This window comes from Protopterus annectens, chromosome 4.part1, assembly GCF_019279795.1.
Source record: "Protopterus annectens isolate FY-2018-M chromosome 4.part1, PAN1.0, whole genome shotgun sequence".
Lineage (NCBI taxonomy): Eukaryota > Metazoa > Chordata > Ceratodontiformes > Protopteridae > Protopterus > Protopterus annectens.
The window spans coordinates 467,363,151-467,390,761 of NC_056734.1; the positions used below are offsets into that span (position 1 = coordinate 467,363,151).

The 27,611-nt window shown below is 41.4% G+C and overlaps 1 protein-coding gene across 1 annotated transcript in view; it reads left to right on the forward strand.

Moving 5' to 3' along the window:
- LOC122801229 (mucin-4-like) overlaps nucleotides 1–27,611 on the forward strand; it is a 279,676-nt gene that overhangs the window by 33,832 nt on the left and 218,233 nt on the right. The window contains exons 4-5 of the mRNA XM_044070782.1: nucleotides 1,977–6,653; nucleotides 8,160–8,293. Of these exons, the coding sequence (XP_043926717.1) occupies nucleotides 1,977–6,653; nucleotides 8,160–8,293 (4,811 nt within the window). The remainder of the gene's footprint in view (nucleotides 1–1,976; nucleotides 6,654–8,159; nucleotides 8,294–27,611) is intronic.

Below are 27,611 nucleotides of genomic sequence, written 5' to 3' on the forward strand. Positions count from 1 at the left end.
GTTCCCAGTCACTTGGCTGATCACTGTGACGGCTGATTCAGTCAATGTTAGAGCAGGGAGGTGGTGTAGGTGAAAATTTGGGATTTAGCCTTTTTTGCTGGTTATAAAATGGTTCACTAGTAACTGGAAGGTTCCCAGTCACTTGGCTGATCACTGTGATGGCTGATTCCATCAAAGTTAGAGCAGGGAGGTATGTAGGTGAAAATTTGGAATTTAGCCTTTTTTGCTGCCTAAAAAGTGGTTCGCTAGTAACTGGAAGGTTCCCAGTCACTTAGCTGATCTCTGTGATGGCTGATTCAAAGTTAGCGCAGGGAGGTGGTGTAGGTGAAAATTTGGGATTTAGTCTTTCTTGCTGGTTAAAAAGTGATTTGCTAGTAACTGGAAGGTGCCCATTTACTTGGCAGATTGCTGTGATGGCTGATTCTGTCAAAGTTAGAGCAGGGAGGTGGTGTAGGTGAAAATTTGGGATTTAGTCTTTCTTGCTGGTTAAAAGGTGATTTGCTAGTAACTGAAAAGTTCCCGGTCACTTGGCTGATTGCTGTGATGGCTGATTCAGTCAAAGTTAGAGCAGGAAGGTGGTGTAGGTGAAAAATGGAGACCATGCTGCTCTGGGAAATACTCAGCTGCAAGGGAATTGGTGTCTTTAAAAATTGTAAGACCCACACCTCTTTGGAAGAACATCAATAGACTGCATACAAGAATAATACCAATGTTTATCACTTACTTTGAAGAGTCATAAATGCCTGTCTGCTTTTCTCCATACTACCAATGCATTAGATTTAAATTCTATGTTCATTCCTTGACAGGACTAAGATAATTCTGGTTGTGGGGCATCAAGTCAGACATACCATAGGGCAAGTAAAACTGAAAATGGTGAGTGGTATTGGGGAAATAGTGAACCACCAAGATGCAATACATGTCGCTACAGGAACTCATTACTTTATTTGCATGCCAGAATTTATTTTTTTTGTTTCTCACTTTGATTTATTTTTCCAACCGAACTTCAGATTTTCTTCTCTTACTCTTTGTGTATTTTGTGCTCCAAAAATATGATTCCTCTTAATATAATATAATCTGCCAGTTTTGTTATAGGGATTGGAGAATGCACATTTATTATATAACCTTGAAGAGTAATGTTTCCTTTTATTGAAGTGGAATGTAATAGGCCCACCTAGATACTGCTGTGGTAGTGAAGATGCTAAGAAACAGTAAGCTTTATGGTTAAGAACAGTGCGTAAGTCCCAAGAGTACATTTACTTGTACTTTAAGGCTTCAAAAGGTAATTTTAGTCAAAGACCAAGCAAAGTGGCCATATGAACAGAGTACACAAGTTGAAAATATTGTACATTGGGTGTTTTTCATGACATTAATTGCATTAAAATATACACCTGTTACAAATACATCAGAAAATCTGATACTGTTTGTTACTGCAAGAAGATTGCTGTGTTAGTATCATGCTAAACTTAAATCAATATTAACAAGAACAGACAGCAAGACATATGGTATCCATTTGGCAAAAATCATCTGGCCATAGGTTTAGAAACTGAGTGAATGGTGTATTAATAATTCAAAACTATAAAAAGGAACTTAAATGGACCTAAGTAGAGCTATTGTTCTAGATTTGCTTCAGTGTGACACCATTTTGAAAAAAGAAAATCAGTGTACGAGTCACACTGCTTTCATAGACAAACACAGTGTGATCTTAAAATGTCCCCTGCATCTGCAGTAAAATGGGTCACACCTCAGCTGGACAGTCATGGTCAGGATGCATAAATAAATAAATAAACATGAGCGAATCTGCAAAACAGCAGACGTGATGAGTTAGCTCACCTATGAGATTTTGATAGCCAGAATATGCTGAGTTTGGTAAACTAATATCTAAAAGCCTTTATAGCTCTGAAATCTTTTACATAGGAAATACTGATTCTCAAAAAATGAAATGAGGAAATAATCCAGAATGTTTTTATTGTTTTTAGGTAGTACAACAGGCATGATGGAATCAATGGTTAATGGCACCTGGACTACACCTGCAGAGAAAGTGACATTAAGCATTAACACAAATGCAACAACTACAAAAGTGGATACTTTACAATCAACAACTCTTACATACACATTTTCTACAATAAAAACAGTGCAAACATTAAATGGAACAACAAATCTTGTCACTTTAACAGACTTAAACAAATCAGCCAGTGAACCCATTTCTTCCCAAGAGCCTCCTGTTACTCTGACTGTCCCAACATTTTCTGCAACAGTGCCTTCAGTTGACAAATCCTTGTCTCCAATAATGTCAACACAGCACACTTTGTTGAGTTCTGTAACTGAAAGTAACACAGACTATGCAAACATTCTAAAAACCTCTCTTTCAGCAGATTTAATGAATTCAACATCTATAACAAATAATCAATTTCTTACATTGTCTACAACACAAGATATTTCTACCAGTTTGGGAAATTCAGTTTCACAAAAATCTGACAGCATAACAACACCTGTTGACAGTCTTAGTACATCACCTGTTTTGGATTTCAATTTCTCTACATCAGCAGAAAACGTGTCCAGTTTTTCAACAGTGCAAAAAACTTCCCTCAACTCAGGAATTTCAGCATTACATACTACTTCAGATAATACAGTCAGTGCAAGCACTGTGAGTGCAAAAGATACCACAGACTTGGTTACTTCTGTTTCTGTACCAGCAGTAACAACTTCTTTGACTACAACTGCAACACATGACGTCTCTGACAGCCCAAGCTTAACATCCTCAAAAGCTGTGGAAAACATTACACTCCCTGCAGGAAGTGCTAGTACAGTGACTGCAGTGGGTTTACATGACTCTACCCCAGCAGGACATGGGACTCCTTTTATGACAAAGGAAGTAACTTCTATTAGCTCAGGAGGTACAGTATTACAAAATGTTACTGCAGAAAACACAAACCCTGCAAGCACTATAAGTGCAAATGTTACAACACAATTAGTTACGTCTATGTCTACTGTAACACTAACAAATACACTGTCTACAAATACAGCACGCGTAGTGTCCACCAGCACAGGATTAACATCACAAAAGGTTACTGAAAGTATTACAGCCGCTGCAGGAAGTCCTAGTACAGTGACTGCAGTGGGTTTACATGACTCTACCCCAGCAGGAAATGTGAGTCCTTCTATGACAATGCAGGTAACTTCTATTAGCCCCGGAGGCACAACATTACAAAATGCTACTACAAATAATGTAAATCCTACAGATGTTACTACAGCCTTAGTTACATCCATGTCCATCACAAGTTTACCAACATCTCTGACTAAAAGTGCAGGACCCGAAGGCTCTGCCAGCCAAGGCTTAACATCCCAAAAAGCTACTGAAAGTATTACAGCCCCTGCAGGAAGTCCTAGTACAATCACTGCAGTGGGTTTAAGTGACTCAACCCCAGCAGGAAATGGGACTCCTTTTGTTACCAAGGAAGTAACTTCTATTAGTTCAAGAAGTTCAGCATTACAAAGTGCTGTCACATATAATACAAATCCTACAAACAGTTTTAGTGCAAATGTTACAACTCACTTAGCTACTTCCATGTCTTCAGTAACACTAACAAATGCAGAACAAGGAATCTCCACTAGCTCAGAATTAGTGTCCCAAAAGGCTACTGAAAATATTACAGTCCCTACAGGAAGTCCTAGTACAATCGCTGCAGTGGGTTTAAATGTCACTACATCAACAGGAAATGGGACTCCTTTTATGACAAAGGAAGTAACTTCTATTAGCTCAGGAGGTACAGCATTACAAAATGCTACTGCAGAAAACACAAACCCTGTAAACACTATAAGTGCAAATGTTACAACACACTTAGTTACTTCTATGTATACAGTAACACTAACAAATACACTGTCTACAAATACAGCACAAATAGTATCCACCAGTACAGGATTAACATCACAAAAGGTTACTGAAATAGTTCCTACAGGAAGTTTTAATACAGTGAGTATAGTCAGTTTGAATTTCTCTACTTCAGAAGCAAATATGATTCCTTTTTCAAGTACACAACCAACTTCTGTCAGCTCAGGAAGTTCAACATTACAAAGTGCTGTCACATATAATACAAATCCTACAAACAGTTTTAGTGCAAATGTTACAACTCACTCATCTACTTCCATGTCTACAGTAACACTAACAAATGCAACACAAGGAATCTCCACTAGCTCAGAATTAGTGTCCCAAAAGGTTACTGGAAATATTACAGTCCCTACAGGAAGTCCTAGTACAATTGCTGCAGTGAGTTTAAATGTCACTACATCAACAGGAAATGTGACTGCTTTTATGACAAAGGAAGCAACTTCTATTAGTTCAGGAAGTACATTACAAAATGTTATCACATATAATACAAATCCTGCAAACAATTATAGTGCAAATACAACTCACTTTGCTACTTCCATGTCTACAGTAACACTAACAAATGCAACACAAGAAATCTCCACTAGCTCAGGATTAGTGTCCCAAAAGGTTACTGAAAATATTACAGTCCCTACAGGAAGTCCTAGTACAATTGCTGCAGTGAGTTTAAATGTCACTACATCAACAGGAAATGGGACTGCTTTTATGACAAAGGAAATAGCTTCTATTAGTTCAGGAAGTACAACATCACAAAGTGTTATCACATATAATACAAATCCTGCAAACAATTATAGTACAGATACAACTCACTTAGTTACTTCCATGTCTAAAGTAACACTAACAAATGCAACACAAGGAATCTCCACTAGCTCAGGATTAGTGTCCCAAAAGGTTACTGAAAATATTATAGTCCCTACAGGAAGTCCTAGTACAATTGCTGCAGTGAGTTTAAATATCACTACATCAACAGGAAATGGGACTGCTTTTATGACAAAGGAAATAGCTTCTATTAGTTCAGGAAGTACAACATCACAAAGTGTTATCACATATAATACAAATCCTGCAAACAATTATAGTACAGATACAACTCACTTAGCTACTTCCATGTCTACAGTAACACTAACAAATGCAACACAAGGAATCTCCACTAGCTCAGGATTAGTGTCCCAAAAGGTTACTGAAAATATTACAGTCCCTACAGGAAGTCCTAGTACAATTGCTGCAGTGAGTTTAAATGTCACTACATCAACAGGAAATGGGACTGCTTTTATGACAAAGGAAATAGCTTCTATTAGTTCAGGAAGTACAACATCACAAAGTATTATCACATATAATACAAATCCTGCAAACAATTATAGTACAGATACAACTCACTTAACTACTTCCATGTCTACAGTAACACTAACAAATGCAACACAAGGAATCTCCACTAGCTCAGGATTAGTGTCCCAAAAGGTTACTGAAAATATTACAGTCCCTACAGGAAGTCCTAGTACAATTGCTACAGTGAGTTTAAATGTCACTACATCAACAGGAAATGGGACTGCTTTTATGACAAAGGAAATAGCTTCTATTAGTTCAGGAAGTACAACATCACAAAGTATTATCACATATAATACAAATCCTGCAAACAATTATAGTACAGATACAACTCACTTAGTTACTTCCATGTCTAAAGTAACACTAACAAATGCAACACAAGGAATCTCCACTAGCTCAGGATTAGTGTCCCAAAAGGTTACTGGAAATATTACAGTCCCTACAGGAAGTCCTAGTACAATTGCTGCAGTGAGTTTAAATGTAACTACATCAACAGGAAATGGGACTCCTTTTATGACAAAGGAAGTAACTTATTTTAGCTCAGGAAGTACAACATTACAAAATGCTACTGCAAAAAACACAAACCCTGCAAGCTCTGTAAGTCCAAATGTTACAACACACTTAGTTACTTCCATGTCTACAGTAACACTAACAAATGCAGAACAAGGAGCCTCCACCAGCTCAGAATTAGTGTCCCAAAAGGCTACTGAAAATATTATAGTCCCTACAGCAAGTTTGAGTACAGTGAATGTAAATTTCTCTGCCTCAGTTACAAATATGACTGTTTTAACCACCCAGCCATCTTCTGTAAGCTCAGGAAGTTCAACATTACAAACTAATTCCACAGATAATATAAAATCTGCAAGCAGTGTAAGCACAGATGTTACTACAAACTTTCTGTCTAAAACAGGTTCAACAACTTCTCTACCTATAAGTATGGGACCTACATTCTCTACCACCACCAGCTCTGGTGTAACATTCTCTACCTCAGGAGTAAATGCAATTGCTTCTTCAACCACACAGTCAAATTCTATCAGCACAGGAAAGTCAGCATTTCAAAGTGTCACCACAAGTAATATGGTCACTTCATCCACTTCAGATGCTACCAGTAAAACAACTTCCCTGTCATCTGTTGCAACACAAGGTAGTACTGTGACTTCTGGAAGTTTAATATCTCAAAATGGCAGTGGCATCTCTACATTTACAACACCTATCCCAGCTTCTTTGGTCAACAATGCATCTTCTGGAGTTACTGCCAGCTCAACAGCAAGCACTATAGCAGATAATACAACTATAACATTTAACAGAGCTACAACTACAGCCGTGCTCCCAACATCAACTACAAGAATGTCTACAACAACTGCATCAGCTGTGCTCCCAACGTCAACTACAAGAATGTCTACAACAACTGTGTCTACCACAGTTACAACCATGGCTACACTGCTTCCTGGTATGTGTCATTTTCAATGTTTAACTTTCTAAGCGACCTACAGGATGGACGCAGTTTTAATTTGTTCTAGATATAGTGAGTAGAACAAGAGTAAAACAACAGCATTGTTTTCAAGCAGAATGTCTTGGCATGTTTTTAAATAAATCAACTCATATGAAGTGGTGAAGGAATGTTTAGGTTCATTCTTTGTACTTTTGTTGCACAGTGTCATGGATTACAGTTGTGTGACATTCTAACAGCAATGACTTTCAGCTTTGCAACATTCCAGGGCAAATGCTACATTAATTACACAAAGCACAGTGCCTTCTATTTAAAAAATAGGTGCCATCTAGTTGAGATTTTACCAATGTTATCTTTTTATTATTGTGATTATCACAAGACATGCAGTTTTCCACATAAATATGTAATGTAATGATATATTACATTATTTTAATATTATTACTAGGAAACTACAATTTTATGACTGTTACATATTCAATTTGATACAACAATGTTATCAATAAAATGACATTACAGCACACTAATAATAGTGATAGGGAGGTATGCTTAGTATGAACTTTTCAACAAAACGAGAGTGCGTTGACAGTTATTGGCAGAAAAGGAGTGAAGCAAAAATGGGAGTTAAAATTTAAGAGTTTGGACATTATATTTTTGTAGTTTAATATGATCAAAAATAATCCTCCATATTATACATATAGTTTAAGAACAGCTGTCAACCTTTGTAATTTGTAACTTGTTTCTCTTCATGTAAACTACCATGTGCTACTCACGGTCAGTCTTTATGGTAAAAGACATGCTTGGTAAGTAAATTAAATATATCAAGTAATTACATTTAGGAAAATGTTTCCTGCAATCCCTTTATGCATATATGTATTACAAAGGAAAATATACCAATATATGGCTATTTTTATCAATAGTTTCTCAGCTACATAATTACTAAAATGTGTGTGTGTGTGTGTGTGTGTGTGTGTGTGTGTGTGTGTGTGTGTGTGTGTGTGTGTAGTTATGAGAGCTTACAGAGCTGAGACAAGTTTGCTAAGAAATGAATGAAACTTGACTTCTAATATTTTATGACCACCAATCATATGGGCATGCTTTTGTCAGTATTTACCACAAGTATTCTAAAAGGGTAAGGATCAGGTCTAGTGCAAGTCAGTGTGTGTATGCAAAACATAATTATCTATGTCAGCTCTTTGTTTCTTTGATTAATGTAAATAACGATGACAAAAAGGTTATGTAGCATTTTTTTAACTAAATAGTGACAGTGATGAAAATGTTCTCCCAAAATATGATGTACGATGCAGCCATGTAAACCAGCTCAGATTCTTACATGTATTATTCATTTAAATACTGATTTTTTTAAATGTAGTTTTTTTTTATTTTTCAATTAAACCTGAAAGGCAATTAATGTGTTTACAATATGTACAGAGAAAAAATTAATACACCAGTTTTCTGCTCTTCAAGTAATTAACAATAATATAGCATTTGAATATTGTTTATTCACAGCTGTCCAGCTATTTACGTATGGAGAAAAAGTGGGAGATAAGGTATTCTCCAGCAAAAGTGTTGACGCAGTCTCTGGTCTCTTCAAACCAGAAATAGGATTCCCTTTTGGAGAAACACTGTACAACTCTCTATACGTAAGTTAACATTGCTGTAGTTGCAGAATCCAGGGTTTTTTTTTCTTATTCTTACTGTTGGTTGTTTGATTATATGGTTATATATTACTAAAATAAGTAAAATTGGGTTATGTGTGGTTGGATGTTTGATTGTCAAGCTTGTGTTTGTGGCCTTCTGATCTTTAAGAAACTTTTTGCCATTATACCATATTAATATTTTTTATGTCTATATTATGTGTGTGTGTGTGTGTGTGTGTGTGTGTGTGTGTGTGTGTGTGTGTGTGTGTGTGTGTCTGTGTGTGTGTCTGTGTGTGTGTGTGTGTGTGTGTGTGTGTGTGTGTGTGTGTGTGTGTGTGTGTGTTTATTTATTTATTTTACATTTGTTGACCGGGATCGTCCGACTGGATACATGTCCATTTTCAGTGGAGGCCCGGGGAGAAAAGCTGCACAATGCCAGAAGGTTACATACATGTTACAATATTACATATTATTACATTTAGTAGTGCAGTTAAGGAGAAAGATATACAACATATATCGTAACAAAAACAGTCTAGCAGTAGTTATCACAAAAAATACAACAGTTCCTATACACATTTTATAAAGCTTGTTAGGTTAAAGGACAAAAGCAGCCTTTGAGCTTGATTACTATACAATGTTCTGGTTTAAGGTTATAGGGTCCTACCCTAGGCTGTCTTTTTAACAGAGGTTTAAGTGTTACAGATAGGGTCAGAGATTGGACAAGGAATATTGTGTTCAGTCTTTTGAAGATAAAAGCTGAGTTGTTAAGCTAGGATAAGTATGGGGAGAAAGGAGATCTAGGTTAAGTGAGGAGATATATATACACACATATGGAAGCATAAGCTTCCACTGAAATGGAAGGCAGATGCTCTAACATTGATTGACTACTTTCTGTTGAATACATACACAATTTGATGTAAGGTTTTGCACCTGTATGTATATATATGGGCCCCCTTCATATAGTCGGCTTACCATTTCATCGACTTTCATATCATCGAGACAAAAATGTCAAAAGTTTAAAAACATGAACACCCAGAACATTGTATTTTCTCTCCAGGTAAGTAACCACTTGGCCACCATGGTGAAATTTGCCTTTTCTCCACTGTTGTGTGATCTTGGAGTTGGTATATTTATTTGGGGGGTGTGGGATGAAGCCTCCCCACTTTGGTGGGTTTCATTTTGTTACTTTTCTATTTATTTGCTGGGTGGCCAAGTGGTTACTTACCTGGAGAGAAAATACAATGTTCCAGGTGGTCATGTTTTTAAACTTTCAACATTCTCATCTTGATGATATGAAAGTCGACGAAATGTTAAGTCAACTATATGAAGTAGACCCATATATATATATATATATATATATATATATATATATATATATAAATCAAAACCCCATTATTTAAATGTCGGTTCATATATAGGTATTATATAGGTTTAGAACAACCTGTGGAGCAGGTGTTATTATTGCTGCCTTTTAGTTGCTCTAGGATTTTCAGTTTGCTTTCCTGGCAATGTGCCTTCTGTGTGGATCCTTGTCCTCCATGTGTCCATGTGGGTTTTTGTTTGGTGTTCTTGTTTCCATATTCAGCCAAAAGACATACAGATGGATGAACTGATGAGCCTTTGACTTGCCTGTACATGTGTATGCAGTGTACAAGTGAGTAAGTGTGCTCCCTGTGATGGACTGGAATTGCTTGCTGATGTAGGCTGTGGCTTTTTGGTGACAATGATTACAATAAACAAGTATCTTCGAATAAATGAATATATAACGATGTAAGTAGACAAGTGTATATTCATATAGGTGCAGAACCTTACATTGGAATAGCTTTTACTTTGAAGTGTGAAAAGGCTGGTACAGTGGATGAAAATCAGCTGATCAAAAAGTGCCAGCTATTTCATCAATAGATCACTGTATAGTGGGGATCGGGGTATATGCCCTTCCCACTGCAATATGATCTCATAGTTGGTATATATCATTAGCAGGGAGTGTAGGAGGTGCAGGGGGGCCTTAACCACCAGCAAAAAATGTTTTATGTTTGGTCCTGAATGGATCCTTGCTTATGTTTACCACAGAAAGTATTTGATTAATGCTAGACTCTATTTTTATGCTTTTGCTGGCCAGATTAAAGGCCAGCAGCCTCTTTTTAGTGGAAACCTAGGTTGGTATTCATACTGAGAAGGGAAATTTCTCTAGGGCATTTGGGGATTTCCACTATTATCAGAGCTGCTTGCTGACACCAGAGAGCAGCCTCTGCAGTTTGAGTAATCTAAGATGGAGTAGAATAAAGCAGGTTAAGCAAATGAAGCAGGAGAAACATTTGTAACAGAAAAAGAGGTGATTGTAATGAAATTCAAGGGTGGCAGTTTTGCAACACTGAAAATGATTGAACAGGTTGAAGCACCTAAAGAAGAAGCTACTTGGATTGAAATGCTAGATCAAGATCTACAGGAGGAAGTGAATGAACAATTCAGGAATATCCTTGCAGATGGTGGAAAAGAGAAATTGGAGATATTCCTGACCAGTTGAGTAGCCAGTTCTCTGTGTTTATCTGTGTAATAGGGCATATGATGTTGTAAATCTTTATTAATTCCTTACTGTTAGAACTTTGGTTCCGTCCTCGGAACCAACACAGTCAGTACCAAGCTCACTGGGGCCAAAAACTCTCAGCTAAGACCTACCCACAATGCCCCTCAGTCTCTTCAGATCTTGTTTGCCACATTCCTCAACCCAAAGCCTTCTCTCAGCTAAGTGTAGCTTTTTTTGTGAAAAAAAAAGTGCTTTCTTTCGCTTTCCTATCTCTTGCTGTTTGATATAGTTTGTGGTGTGGCAGTACTAGTGTGTTTTATAATGGCAGTTAAGGCCAATCTTGGGTTCAAGCAGTGTGATAAGTAAGATGCCCAATTCTGAAGGTCATGCCTGGTGTGTTTACTGTTTGGGCATTGACCAACTTAATGTTTCTTGTGACATTTGTTCTAGCTTCAGCAACCGTACGTTGGCTGAATGTAAGAACAAGCTTATTCTAAAGGGTATGCTGAAATCACTCTTCATGGAGGCTCTTCCTGGGATGGAAGTCTCATCACCTCCTAAGCATAAGGTTGTAAAAAAGCATAAGGAGAAATGGAGTCTCTTCGTTCTGACATCCCTATCCTCCTCAGAACCTAATCAACACAGGGCTTCTCCCGTGCCATCAGCGGAGACAGCTTCGGCAACAGGGTACCTGGCTTTTCCCTTAGTGCCACCCTTGATTTTGACTTAGACTCCTTCCACTGTACCAGCCTTGGCACCATCCCCTGCAGTGCCAACTTTGTTTGTGACACAGGCTCCGACTACTGTACCAGCATCGGCACCATCCCTGGCCACGGTGCCGATGTCTTACATGGCTCCACTGGTAATAACACCTTCCGTTCTGAAGGTTGAGCACTTTCCCAGAACTAGGTATTCTCCATCTTATGACCCCTTTTTGGGACAAAAATTTAGTCCTTTTCTTGACAGACCAGATTCTCCATCAGCAGCGTCCTTCAGATCCACCAGGTGTCTTTCAGAAAAGGATGTAATGAGTGTTGTGGACCAGCTTCTGGCAGCTAGAGGATTAACCACCCAGACCAGGTTTTCCCTCCCTCTTGGAATGGAAGCTCTGATGGCAGAGTCTCCTGTCTGTCCTCCTCCAATCTCCTCCCAGGTTTCAGAGACTTCAGTACCGATGGCCATCCCCTTGCATACTGTCGTGGCTCTGACAGTGGAGGCTTCCCCGTCCACACCGATTACTTTTGGCATCATGGCTCATTTGGAACTGGTGCACTCTCAGAGCAGTGATTGGGCTGTTGGCACTGTGGCACCTAGTCCGGTGCCGATTTTTTTCTGTGGCACCATCTATGGCCGTGGATCTCCTGGCAGCTGCCGGTCCTCTTGGAGCTCACCTCAGGGTGGGGTATAACCCCGTTTCTGAAGTTGTCTTTCTCAGTTCCAGGCTCCCATCCCTCCTGAGCCAGGCCTGCTTTCCAGGTGATGGAGAGGGTCCTAGCTTCAACAGGCTTGCAGTTGATACCATTGGCATTTGAACCAGAACCTCCCTCTAGCATGCAGCTGTCCCACCCTCCTACTCTGGAACTTCAAGCACAGGAGCCTCAAGACCTGCCCTTCAAGGGTACCCTTTCTCCGGATTCCTCAGAAGATCCCACTGGGGAGCCACCCCTGGAAGAAACTCTGCAAGAGGAAGCATCTTGATTCCCCTGAGGAATCCATAACTGAAGACACCAATTGCAATGAAGGAGAAGAGTCCCCACAGTCTCCCCCAGATGATATCTCATTTTGAGACATTCCAGAGATCCTCAAGCAGAGGAGAGACTGGAAGCTCTCTCCAACCCTTCTTTGAATAAATCAGTGTTCTTGCAGGCTTTCTGTGCTTGACCATCTGCTTTTTGGGTGTCCCCACCTGCAGATGAGCTCATTCTACTTATTGTGCAGTGTGCCTGGAAGGCTGCAGACAACATAGAACCCATCCCCTGGAGGCCAGACAAAATTCTGTCCATTCCTAAAGACCAACCCAATTGGTCCAAACAGCTGGTAGTCAATTCCATGGCAGCCACCAAGAGGGAACTGGCGGAAGATAGTTTGACTATTCATCCCCCAAACAGGGAGTCTCCGGCTATGGACAGACTGGAGAAGCGGGCCTACGCTTCAGTGACCTTTGCCATTCAGTCACTGTATTAGCTGGCACACTTTACTCACCTCCAAAGAGACCTAATTTCAGAAATGTCTGCCTCTTTGGTGGAGGTACTGCCTGAGGAGGTGCATGATACTGTTGCCTACTACCTAGCTACCTTGGAATCAATCTCGAACTCCTTGATGTGCTTGATTTCTCACACTACCGAGGGGGCAGCTTGAGTAGCTGCATTCGGTATCATTATGAGACGGCATGCTTGGATGCATTTGTGTGACTTCACTGATCCTTTTAAATCTTCCTTTGTCAATGCACCTGTTGACGAATTTTCCCTTTTTGGTCTCAAAGTAAGAGACACACTTTCACGTAGTGAGAAGGATGTAAAGACCTTGTCTGCTCTAGGCATACATTTTTCCACCCCCCCCCCCAAGAGGTCCTACTCCAGGAATCAGATGGGAGGAAAATTGTGGTTCAAAAAGTCCCAAGAATCTTTTCATGACACTCATGATGAGCCATCCCCCGGGACAGAATGGGGCGACTCATCCGGAAGATGCCCCTTTTGGGGCAGAGGGGTTCCGCGCAGCTCTCCTGAACTGTGGCCCAATTTGTTTCCTCTGGAAACAGTCGGGGGTTGATTTTCTCTCTACCTACAGGCCTGGCAACTCATAACAATGGATGCATGGGTGCAGAGAATAATATCCAGAGGCTATCATATCCCATTCGACCTCACTCCCAGACCCGTAAACAAATTCCTAATGTCCCACCTGGTCAGAGGGAGGCTGCAGCCTTAGAAATCAAAAAACTGTTACGAAAAAGAGTCATCCAACCAGTCCTACCAGACCAAAGAGGATCCGGCTTTTACTCAAGGTATTTTTTTAGTGACAAAAAAGACAGGGACTGGAGACCAGTCCTGGATCTCAGCTTACTAAACAAATTCATCAAACCTCAAAAATTCCGGATGGTCACATTACAGTCCATTCTCCCCTTTCTGGAGAAGGACAACTGGATGTGTTATATAGACCTCCAGGGATGTGTATTACCACATAAAGATGGACAAATGCTCCCGGAGATTTCTCCACTTCCAGCTTGGAGCCAGTCATTATCAGCTCAGGGTACTGCCCTTTGGTCTCTTGACAGACCCCAGAGTGTTCACCAAATGTATGACAGTCGTAGTAGCTCATCTCCGACTATAAGGATTCCAGGTCTTTCTATATCTAGATGATTGGCTCCTTACCGCCTTGACCAGGAATCTTCTCATTCGCAGTCTCTTTTACACTCAAGGCCTTTCTCTTCGCTTAGGTTTCATGATCCACATGGACAAATCAACACTGGAGTGATCTTCGACACAATGTCCTGTCTAACTTTCCTTCCTTCTCACAGGTTTTCAAAAATAAGAAACCAGATTCAAGTCCTCCTCCTGCAGACATTTGTGCCAGCACACCTTGTACCACAACTATTGGGCTCTATGGCAGCAACCATTACCTTAGTACCACTGGCAAGATTGCACATGAGACTATTACAATGGCTCCTTTCATCACAATGGTCGATCTTAACCTACCCACTCGACCACATGATATGCCTTACAAATCTTTGCAAGAAAGAAATGCTATGGTGGATGAAGCCAGAAAAAAATCTTTGGTGCTGACTGTTCTGTCTTCCCCAGCCCAGGGCCATGGTGACCACGGACGATTCCCTATTAGGGTGGGGAGGACATTTCCAGGGAGACAGTCCAAGGCACCTGGTCCCCCATGGGGGCCAATTTGCACATGAATGTCCTGGAATTGAGGGCAGTTCTCTTAGTGTTGTAAGCATTCCAAATATCCCTTCCTTCCGGGACCATTTCAATTCAATCGGACTACATGTCAGTTGTTTGGTACATCAACAAACAAGGCAGAACCAGATCTTAATCCCTGTGTCAGGAAGCCATGAGAATTTGGCATTGGGTGATGGCTTCCAAATGCTTTCTAATAGCAACACACATTCCTGGGAGTTTCACTCGTATTGCAGACAATCTGAGCAGGAACATTTTGATGCCTCATGAGTGGTCCCTCAATCCAATAATAGCAGATCAGATCTTCCACCGTTGGGGCAGGCCTTGCTGCGACCTGTTTGCTTCACCCCTAAACAACAAATGCAGAAGCTATTTTGCCCTGATCCCCCCTCAAGGGGAGTTACCCAGAGATGTTCTGACACACGATTGACCCCCGGGTCTACTGTATGCCTTTCCCCCATTTCCCTGCATCCCGAAATTTCTACAGAAAGCTCAAAGGTTGAAAAGCAAAGTAATCCTCATTGCCCCTTAATGGCCCCGTCAAGTCTGGTTCCCATTCCTATGACCTCACCTGATTCACAGCCTGTGGATCCTGGATCAATTCCAAAGTCTGCTGTCTCATCCTCAGGGACTGATTCACCCCAATCTCCACAGCCTCAAGCTCACACCTTGGTTTCTCCACTTCCGATGATTGCCAGACTACCTGATATTTCATCCCCTTTTCACGAGATCCTTCTGGTTTCGCACAAACTGTCCACCAGAAAAATTTATTCCAGTAAGTGGACTAGGCTTCCATGCCTATTCAGAAGATCCTTCAGTACCTGACTACTCTGTTGCATGCAGGAGCTTCAGCATCGACAATTAAAGTGCATTTAGCAGCTATTGCAAACTTTCACAATAGAATTGACAATTCATGTGTTATGTCACACCAACTGTGCAAAACCTTCATGAAAAGAGTATTACATGTTAAACCTCCTCCTGTCAAGACTCCTATAGAACCATGGGACTTGACATTGGTGCTTCAGTCATTAATGAGTCCTCCGTTTGAGCCTTCTAATTCCTGTGATATCAAATTCTTGTCTTGGAAAACTCTACTTCTAGTAGTCCTTACCTCAGTGAGTAGAGTATCTGAGTTGCAGGCCTTGAGTGTCAAGAGACCTTACTTGATTTTTCATAGGGAAACAGTGTCTCTACATACTGACCCCTCCTTTTTGCCCAAGGTCATTTCTATTTTTTCCATTAATCAATCTCTTGACCTACTGGTTTTCTTTTCCCACCATTCAAATAGAGGGGAATACCTTCTGCATACCCTTGATGTTCATAGGCAACTTTGTTTCTACTTGGACAGAACTAAATCTTTCAGAAAAACAGATCAATCATTTGTGGCCTTTGCAGGACCCAGAATGGGTAGGCCTGTTTCCAAAATGACATTATTGTCTTGGCTCAGAAACGCCATTATTTTCATCTACCATCAAAACAAAGTGTCCTTGCCTTCCAAAATAAAGGCTCACTCTACTAGATCGATAGTTACCTCAGTGGCCCTTCATTCCACAGCCTCTATGGATGATATCTGCACAGCAGCCACTTGGGCAAAACCTCATACCTTTATCATGCATTACAAATTGGATTTGGCCTCCAAGGGACGAGCATCTTTTGGTTCTATGGTGCTCAGGAATGTCCTTCCTTAAGGCCACCCAGGACTCAAGTAGCTGGGGACTCGGTCCTAACAGTAAGGAATGAACAGAGATTTACAACATCAGATAAAGAAGTTATGTCTTACCATAATGTTCCATCTGTGCTGTACATCTTATTTCATTCATTACTTCCCACCCTACTTCCCCCTGCCTGGACTCCTGGTGGACTTTAGGATTTCCTTATTAGTTAAGGTATCTGCTCAGACAGAGCCTCCTACTATTACTATTATTACTTCTATACTATAATGGCAGGAAAACTCGATCTGAAGAGACTGTGAGAGGGGCATTGTGGGTAGGTCTTAGCTGAGAATGTTTGGCTGGTGAGAGCTTGGTACTGGCCGTGTCGGTTCCGAGGACAGAACCAAAGTCCTAACAGTAATGAATGAATAAAGATCTACATCACAGATGGAATGTTATGGTAAGACATAACTTCTTTTTTGTGTTCAGTAATAAGAAACATACATATGCAGCACAACAAGGTATACAAAACAAGGACAACGTGATGAGTGAAATCAGAAAAAAAACAATACTTCAGCGAAAATGAGAAGATGTCCAGCGGTCAGACCAATGAGTAAAATTAATGATTAATGTTATAAACAGACATTAAATTACGGACAAGATTATTTTACCATTAGCATTTGCTAAGACATGTGTATTCATACATTTAGGACTTAAACATTTCTGTGAAGTGACATTTGAAAGTTTTGCTCTATTAAAAGTTTTAATTGTGAATCTGAGAAATGGAATGCATTGGCACCATGGAATAATTATTCGTTGCCAAATCCGGGACTGCAACCGAAAATAAAGCTCAGTATACAATTCAGGACTTTCAGAAATAGATGCATATGAGTTAAACTCATTCTTTAGTCCTATATGTAATAAGGTACATGATGTTAAAAAGTATGCAATAATGCAAATGTGTGGACTGAGGACGTGGGACACGTGGGTCACAATGCATGTTAATGAAGGAAAATCATCAGTATATTGTAAGCTCTGTGTGGATTAGGTCAGACAAAACCATGCTACTTTTGTGGTGAGGAATAATATCTGGTACAAGACTGTCGTAAAAAGATGTGGACAATGTGGACAGATGGGATATACTGCAAGAAACATACACCATTGTGAAGAAGTCTAAGGAAGTTGGAGACTTCTGGTTTGATTGTCCAATACTGGAAAGGGAAAGGACATAACAGGAAGAAAACAGCTGAAAGAAATGTGGAACATAATGTCATATGAGAAGTTATTGAAAACGTGAAGGGAATGATGATAATGGAGAAAAGTAGATAAACACGGCATAATAATTCAAGATACTATGTTTCAGATAGCAGACCAGAAAAAAGTTTACTCCATTACAAAGCTGAGTAGAAGTGGGAGGTGTGGATACAGGGGAAGAAAAAAAAAACACATGATGAGAAATTAGTTGAAAAAAGAATTAAGATAAGGAAGAAAAAATAACAACTGAGAAGAAAAATAATAAAGAAAAGGATGATAGAGCAATTTTAGCTTTAAAATGCAAAGTGTATTAAAATAAAATAAGATGCATACTAGTGGTTGAGTGCTGTATCAAAGCTAAGGATGGATCAGTGCTCTATATTTCTGTATACTAGATCCACTTCTCAAGCAAAAAGATAGAGAATTGAGGCAGTATAGGGAAAAATTAGTTGGTTGCTAGGAAATAAAACATATAGATGAATGGGGAGTTTTATAATACAGATATTTTTATATTTGTTATAAAAATGAGAAAGTAAAAATAATAGATGTTATAATAGTAATTCCAGGAAGGGTAGTACCATGTGATTAGAGAATGAAAGGATTGCATAAGAGTAATAGCAATTTATGTCTATACTTGTATGTCAGAAAAAACATTTTATCTGACGTTGTCAATCTTCATTTATTCATGACAGATGCAGTTTCGGTTCTGTCCTTGGACTTAACTTACTTAACCGATATAAAAAGCTCACTCCACCCAGAAACTCTTGAGCTAAGGTTACCCATAGTGCCCCTCTCCTCATATCAAAATTGGTCACTCACCCCCATCACAACTTTCTGGTTATTCGACCACGGTGCCGAAGGTCAAGCCACTAGCCAGGACCTAATACTCCCTGTCCATTGACCCCTTTGTTGGACAGCAGCTTAGTCTATTTCTTCACCAGCCAGAATCTCCATCAGGGATGTCCACTCAGTCCACCGGGAGCCTTTTGTAGTAAGACTTGTGGATCAGCTTCTAGCGGCCAGAGACATCCCAACCCCACCCAGGACCTTACTCCCACCCAGAGCAGAGGTTTTTTCTCCACAGACTCCAACCTATATTCCTCCTTCAACTCCCCAACATGTCTTGCAGCCCTCGATGCCAATGCCCCTCCCAGTTCCAGCTTCTTCAGTTCCATTGGTGGATCTTAGCGTGGTTCCAGAACCTACCCTGTGGACCATGGCTCAGTCAGATCTGACTCACTCCTCGAGACTGTGACTGGTCTGGCAACACCATGATCCCTAGTATGGCACTGATATTTTCTATGGCACTGTCTACAGCTCTGGTTGCTTTCACAGCTCCGAGTCCTCTCATGGCTCCTTCCCTAGAGGTGGGTGCATCGGAGCGGTGTGTGACCCCGGTTCCAAGGTTGTCTTTTTCAGTTCTGGGCTCCCATCCCTCTTCAGGCAAGCCTGCCTTCCAGGTTATGGAGGAAGCCAGTTACCTCAGCAGGCACATAATTGGCTCCTTCAGCGCCGGCATGTAATCACATAACCCACACACTCAGGTCACTCCACAACAAGTACAAATATGACTCTGTCATTGTCCACGTTGGTGTGAATGACATGAGACTTACCTCCCTGTACTACATGAAAAGAGACATGGAAGAGCTCTCCGATCTTGTAGCCCAGGCAGGTATGACCCTAGCCCTGAGTAGCATCCTGCCATCACCCAGAATGATACTGCAGCACAAGGACAAAATGATTGACTTCAACAATTGGCTAAGCTTCTGGTGTCATTCTAAAGGGATCCAGTATCTGTCTGCCTGGGATGACATGGTCGACAGACCACAATGCTTTGCCACAGATGGCCTGCACCTGTCGCCCCTGGGATTCTGGATACTGGCTAAGGCTCTTGCTGCCCTTATAGTGCCATTTTTAAGCAGGGTTCAAATAATAAATTCACCACCATAACAGGAACAGGCAAGCAAAAACTGAGGGTAATGCTACTCAATGCTAGAAGTCTAAATCTCAAAATGCACTCACTTGAGGCACTCCTTAAAATGGACAACATCGATATTTGTGCAGTGATTGAGACCTGGTTCAAGGCTCCAGAGAACATCCCTGCACTACCACACTTTTCGGCCATGTAACCTGGACCGAAACACCAAAGGTGGAGGTGTGTCCATATTCATTAAGGATATCCACACCTCCAGGCTAGTTGCTCAGCATAATGCATCTGAGGTTATCCGAGTGCGACTAACTCTGGGCAAAACCGCAATCCAAATTGTAGCTTGCTACAGATCCCCCACCATGCCCCAGGATTCCCACTCCTCTTTTCTTGATGTACTGGAAAATATTAGGGTTCAACCAAACACCCTAATAATGGGTGGCTTTAACTACCCCACCATTAACTGGGAAAACTACTCATGTACCAACTGCTTAGTTCAACGCTTTCTGGAATTCATAAACTCCAATGCCCTAGATCAACTTATCCACACCCCCACCAGTGGCAAAAATATCCTAGACCTAGTCATTACCAACATGAGTGACCTGTGTTCCACACCTGAAGTCAACTCCTTGTTGGTCCGATCCGGCCATAAGCTTATCACCCTTGATATCCACATCCTGCCCCCACCACCCATTAAGGAAACCACAGTAAAAAAATTTCTCCAAAGCCAACTTCATGCTTCTTAAGACAAAAGTGGTGAACTTCATGACACCCATGCAGATGGACAATACAGTTACAACTGCTGAATCCTACACAAATGCACTTACACGAGTGCGTGGATCGTGCTATCCCAAACAGAACCAAGGTGCTATCCTCCAAAAAAAGGAAGCCAACATGGTGGTCCCCTGCCATAAACAAACTGTACAACAGAAGGAAGAAACTGTTGCAAAAGAGAGTAAAATCCCATGAGTGGAGGAGCTCCCTGGTCAGCCTCAGTAAGAAGCTGAGATCCCTTATAAGATCCTCCAAAGCTAGATACAAAAACAAAATCGCTACTAAATCCAAGGACAACCACAAAGCATTCTATAGGTTTGTCAAGAATATAAATGGCAACACCCAGATCTGCTCTGAGTTACAGCACAAAGACATGAAAATTACAGAACCAACTGATATTGCCAACATCCTGGCAGATCAGTTTAGTGCTAACTTTACCACCCTCTCACCTCCTAAAGGGCCCATATCTATACAGGAAGAATGCAGAGTCCCTGTAATCACAACTACGCAGGTAAAAGCTGCAGTCTCTAAAGCCAAAAACGCAACATCCATGGGACCGGACAACATCCCAGGCTGTGTTTTACACGAACTTCAGAACAAACTGGCTCCCCACTTAAGCACCATGTTCAATAATAGCCTAACATCAGGCTTTGTGCCCACTGAATGGCGCACTGCAACAGTTATCCCACTCCACAAAGGGGGAGCCACCACTGATCCCGGGAACTATCGACCTATTAGCCTGACGAGCCTGGTCTGCAAGGCCATGGAACGTATCATCATGGAACTCATAAAAAAAGACATTGGTAACCTCCAAACTCTGGATCCCACCCAGTTCAAGTTTGTGAAAGGCAGATCATGCCTCCTGAACCCGATCGACTTCTTTGAGGCAGTCACCAAAGCTGTGGATGAGGGTAAGGTGGTTCACACAGCCTATCTTGACCTCGCCAAGGCTTTCAACACCACCCCCCATTCTGGAATTATAGCTAAACTCACTAAACTAGGTATAAATCCCTACATCATAAGAAGGGTTGCCAACTGGCTCACTGACAGAACCCACGCTGTAAAAGTTGCAGACTCCAAATCTGACCTCAAAGCAATGACAAGTGGAGTACCACAGGGTTCCGTCCTGGGACCTCGCCTGTTTGGTATCTACTTCTCTGAAGTACAGGCTAACACAGAAGGCCTCTGGCTAATGAAGTTCGCAGATGACTGCAAAATAGAAGCCATAGTCAAGTCCCCAAATGATGTGGACATCCTACAGAAGGGCCTCACTGAGACAGATGCCTGGTGTCAGATCCATGCCCTCAAGCCAAATGCCAAAAAATGCAGTGTCATTACCTTTGGTAAAAACTGTACCCATGAACTACCACATAGGCAGCAGTCTACTTAACACCGAATGCATGATAAGAGACCTTGGGACCCAGGTGGACAGTATTCTCTCCTTTGATAGTCACATTGCCACAGTAGTCAGGATGTCCTTCTACGTGGCACACCTCATCATAAAAGGGTTCTCATCCAGGAAAAAAGAGGTCATTGTTCTCCTCTTCTCTTTACTCATTAGACCCATTATTGAGTACAATGCCCATTTTGGAATGTACCTCGCAAGACATCTGCAGCAGCTGGAAAGGCCACAGAAGTACCTCACAAAGAGGATTACTGGCCTCAAACAAATGCCTACACTGACCACCTCAAAAAAACTCCAGCTTTACTCTATAGCATATCGCCTACTCTAAGGTGATCTCTGTCTAACCTATAAAGCTATGTCAAACCCAGAGCTGTTGGACATGCTACACCTAAAGAAATCCCAATCCCTCCGAGCTACATGCTCTAGGGACCTAAACCTTGTCACCACAATAAACAGGACATTCTGGAGGGATAGATTTCTGTCCCAGAGACTTTCTATACTCTGGAACAAGCTAACCATCTATGTCAAGCAAAGTTCTTCATTAGCACTCTCCAAGAAAAATCTTGATGAGTGGATGGGAAATAGGAAATGCACCCCGGAGATCACTTCTGTATCCCTGCTGGACAGTGGTACAGGAAAATAACTTTCTTGGGTCGCGTAAGCTATGGTACCTTGCTGGCTAGGCTTACGTAAGCCCTTGGGCCGATAGCCTAGTACCTACCTATGAACCTATGAATATATATACACATATATATATATATATATATATATATATATATATATATATATATATCTACTTGAAAACACCGACACACCAATACACCAAAACACCGACGACGAAAACACCGAGACCGGATGTTCGACAACTGACAGTTTAAAAGCACGAAACTTCACATGCCCGACAAACCACAATCCCGACAATCAACAAAACAAAACAAATACCTTTTCCGAAAAACACACACACACACAACACAAGCACACCAAAAACCTTACAAACCTACATTAAACCTTACATACACAACTATTTATGCACTAACCTTAACTCAAACCCTAACCCTACAGTCCGTCACTATCGCACACTCACCTAACCCACTCCCTAACTCTAAGTCACTTAACCCACCCCTAACCCTAAAGTCTGTCACTATCGCACACTTACCTTAAAATGTCGGTGTTCTCAGCATCGGGCTTTTAAACTGTTGGTCATCTCAGTTGTCAGTCTTCCGGTCTTGGTGTTCTCATCATCGGTGTTTTGGTGTGTCGGTGTTTTCAAGTAGACCCATATAGATATAAATATATATATATATATATATATATATATATATATATATATATATATATATATATATGGTTTACTATTACAAGGTCGAACGGCACTCCTTTGACTGTACTATAGTCGACAACGAAAGGTCGTAAATGTCGAATGTCGAAGTCAAAAAATCAATCTAGGAACGGTGTTAACATGGGTTGAGGTAGGTGTTCGTATTATTCTGAACTACAAACATCTCCCCTACCTCGACCCATGTTGAAACCCATTCCTAGATTGTTTTTTTGAGTTCGCGATTATCAGTTTCGACCTTCCGTTGTCGACTATACGACAGTCGAAGGAGTGCCGTTCGACCTTGTAATAGTAAACCATATATATATATATATATATATATATATATATATATATATATATATATGTCTTCTGGATCTCAGCTGCCACAGTCTGCTACACTGGGGCAATGGGTATGGAAGCACCAAGATACCTTATCGCAGGTACCCCTCTCTTCAGAGTCCTCTTCAGACCTTCCCCTGATGAGCCACCCCATAAGAGAGTGTGCAAGAGGAAGCACGTTGATTCACCTGAGGAATCTCTCACCGAAGGTACACACTACAATGAGGCGGATGGGTCCCCACGGTCATCCCCTGAAGATGTCTCATTTGGAGACATTCTACAGAGATTGAAACAGAGGGGTGATTGGAAGCTCACCAACCCTTCCTCGGAGGAATCTGTATACTTTCAAGCTTTCCATGCTTGACCCTCTACTTCCTGAGTGACCCTGTCTGCAGATGAGGTGATCAAGCTCATCATGCAATGTGCTTGGAAGGCCCCTTACACTACTGAGCCAATCCCCCAGAGACCAAACAAAATACTCTCTCCACCTGAGGATCACCCCTACTGGTCCAAAATCTTGTCAGTGGATGCTATAGTGGTGCTGACAGCCACAAAGAAAGAACTCATTGAGAAGAGTCCTGCTGTCCGTCCTCCAAACAGAGAGGTTCAGACATTGGACAGAGTAGGGAAGTGCGTTTAGCCATAAAGTCATTGAATTATTTGGCACATTTTGCCCATCTACAAAGGGACCTGATCACAGAACTTTCAGGAACCTTAGCAGGAGCAGTGTCTGATGAGGTACGCAACAAATTTGCTTCCCAGCTTGCCCGCCTGAAGACAATATCTAATTCACCCATTCAGTTGATTATGCATACACATGAAGGGCAGGCAGAGCAGCGGGTTTCAGGTGTTGTCTTGAGACGTCATACCTGGATGCACTTGTGTGACTTTGCTGACGCCTTCAAGTCTTCCTTCATCAATGCTGCCATTGATGCTTCCGCTCTATTTGGTCCAAAAGTTAAAGACGTGTTAGTCAGGTGTGAAAAGGACAGCAAGGGCCTGTCTGCTGTGGAAGTACATTTTTCCACTCCCCAATGATTCTACACCAGGAGTCAGAGAAGTGGAAAGATATGGTTCAGAAAATCCCAAGGGCCTTTTCACTAATCACATGGCAAATTTTCCCCCCGGGGTAGAAGGGGGAACTCATCAGGAAGGCAACCCCCATGGCAGAGGGGGCCCGTGTAACCAGGATTCCAGAGATTCCTTTTCTGGGCAGCCCTATCAGTGCTCCAGAAGAGCAGCCTGATTGCTTGCCTCAGGAAGCAGTTGGGGACAATTCTCTCTGCAGTACTTAGCCTGGCATTCAATAACATCAGATCCCTGGGTGCAGATGATAATTACCAGAGGTTACCACATTCCCTTCGATCTTTACCTGAGGCCACAAAGATGAATCCCAAACATTCCAACCAGTCAGAGGGATCCAGCAGCAGCACAAGAAATTCAAAAGCTGCTAAAAAAGCATCATCCAAACAGTCTGACCATAACAAGTAGAATCTGGATTTTACTCAAGGTTCCTTTTAGTGCCAAAAAAACAGGGGACTGGAGGCCAATTTTAACCCTCAGCATCCTAAACAAGTTCATCAAACAGACCATATTCCAGATGGTCATGGTTCACTCTATCCTCCCATTTCTGGGAAAAGATGATTAGATATGCTCGACAGATCTCCAGATATGTATTACCATATAAAAATGAAGAGATGCTCTAGCAGATATCTCCGCTTCCAGCTGAGAGCCAATCATTACCAATTCTGAGTATTGCCCTTTGGTCTTTCCACAGCCCCCAGAGTGTTCAACAAATGTATGGCAGTAATAACAGCTCACTTGAGACTGCAAGGATTCCGGGTGTTTCCATATTTAGACAATTGACCCCTTACTGCCCCACCAAGCATCTGCTACTTCTTGCCTTGCACTACACACTACAGCTGGCATGGCTGTTAGGTATATCAATAAACAAGGAGAAGTTGAAACATATGCCTTCTCAACACCTAGAATTCATAGGACCAACATTCGACATGAGGTCCTGTCTTTTTGCTCCTCCTCATCACAGACTACAGAGGCTAAGATTTCACCTCCAGCTGATACCCTCTCAGGACAAAGTCCCAGCTCATTTAGTCCTTCAACTGCTAGGGTCAATGGCAGCAACAATCACTATAGTTCCCCTAGCCAGACTCCATATGAGGCTATTACAATGGCTCCTAGTGTCACAGTGGTCACTATTAACACATTCTAGGTCCCACCCAATCTGCATAACAAACCATTGCAAGCAGAATCTGAGTTGGTGGATGAAGTCAGAAAAGGAGTTATGGAGTCATCCCTTCTCAACTCTTCAGCCCAAGGGAGTAGTGACCACAGATGCATCTGTGATGGGGTGGGGGTGGGGGTGGGGGCATTTTTAGGGAAAGACACTCCAAGGCACTTGGTCCTCCTTAGAGGCCAATATGCGTATCAACATCTTATAGAACAGAGAGCAAAGCTTCTGGCATTGTAAGCATTCCAATCTGCCCTCACACTGGGGACAATTGCTATCCATTCAGACAACATGTCAGTCACCTGGTATATCAACAAACATGGGGGAACCAGATCCTACCCATTATGTCGAGAAGCCATGAGAGTATGGCAATGGGTGATAGCTTCCAACTGCTTTCTGGTAGCAATGCACATTCCCAGGAATTCCAACGTGATTGTGGACAAACTGAGCAGGTGCATTCTCCTGCCTCACAAGTGGTCTGTCAATCCCAAGGTAGCGTCAGAGATTTTTCATCACCTTGGTCAGCCTTGCTATTTGCATCTCCCATCAACCACAAATGCAGCATCTACTTTGCCCTAATCCTCCCCTCAGAGGGAGTCCCTGAGGGATGCTGTTGTACATGATTGGCCCCTGGGACTGCTTTATGTCTTCCCTCCCTTTCCTCTAATTCCATTATTTTTAAAGAAAGCACATTGGTTGAGAAACAAAGTAATCCTCATTGCACCCTATTGGCCCAGCCAAGACTGGTTTCCCTTCCTTTAGCCTCACCTAGTTCACCACCCATGGACCATGGACTCTGGACCCAACTCCAGGATTACTGTCACATCCACAGGGGTTGGTCCATCCAAACCTATCAAGCCTCAGTATGACAACTTCATACCTCCACTTTCAGTTAATTACCAGGCAAAATAATCTATCTTCGCCTGTACAAAAAATACTTATAGCTTCCCATAAACTGTCCACCAGGAACATTTATTATAGTAAGTGAAACAGATTTATGTTGTAGTCCCAAAGAAAAATGACTTGACCCCATTTCAGCTCCAAATAATACAGTGCTGGAGTACTTAGCAACCTTACTCCATTCAGGTGCCTCAGCTTCTACCATTAGAGTCCATTTAGCAGCTATGTCAAATTTCCATAATGGTTTCAAAGGTTTCTCTTTAATATCTCTCCATCTCTGCAAAGCCTTCTTAAAAGGAGTCATGCATTTAAAACCACCCTTTAAGGAGCCCATTGAATCTTGGAATTTGATGCTAGTCCTACAAACCTTGACTCGTCAACCCTTTGAGCCAGCTGCCACTTGCAATATAAAATGTTTGTCTTTGAAGACTTTATTCCTGGTAGCCATCACTTCAGCCAGACCTTATGTGTAAAGCGCCCTTACATAGTTTTTCACAAAGAGAGAGTATCTCTCTGGACTAACTCCTCCTTTCTACGCAAAGTTGTATCAAATTTCAGTATTAATCAATCCATTAACCTGCCTCTTTTCTCCCCAAATTTTTCTAACAAAGGAGACTATTGTTTGCATTTATAGGATGTACATAAACAATTGCATTTTTACTTGGACAGGACTAAATCATTCTGGAAATCAGACCACTTGTTCCTGTCTTTTTCATGAACCAAGTTAGGTAAATAAGTTTCTAAAGTCACTTTGGCAAAATGGTTGAAAGACTGCATCTCCTTTGTATATAAAAAAAAAAAAAATAAAATGTGTTTAACAACTAAAGTCAAGGCACACTCAACCAGATCTGTTGCCTCTTCCATAGTCTTTCATACGAGATCTTCTATGAATGATATTTGTGCAGCAGCTACTTGGGCTACCCCTCATACCTTTCATTACAAATTGGACATGGTCTCCAGGGGGATAGCATCCTTTGGCTCAATGGTGTTTAGGAATATCCTTCCATAGGGCCTCCCAGGACATAAAGTAGCTAAGGACTCTGTCCCATTGTCATGAATGAATGAAGATTGACAA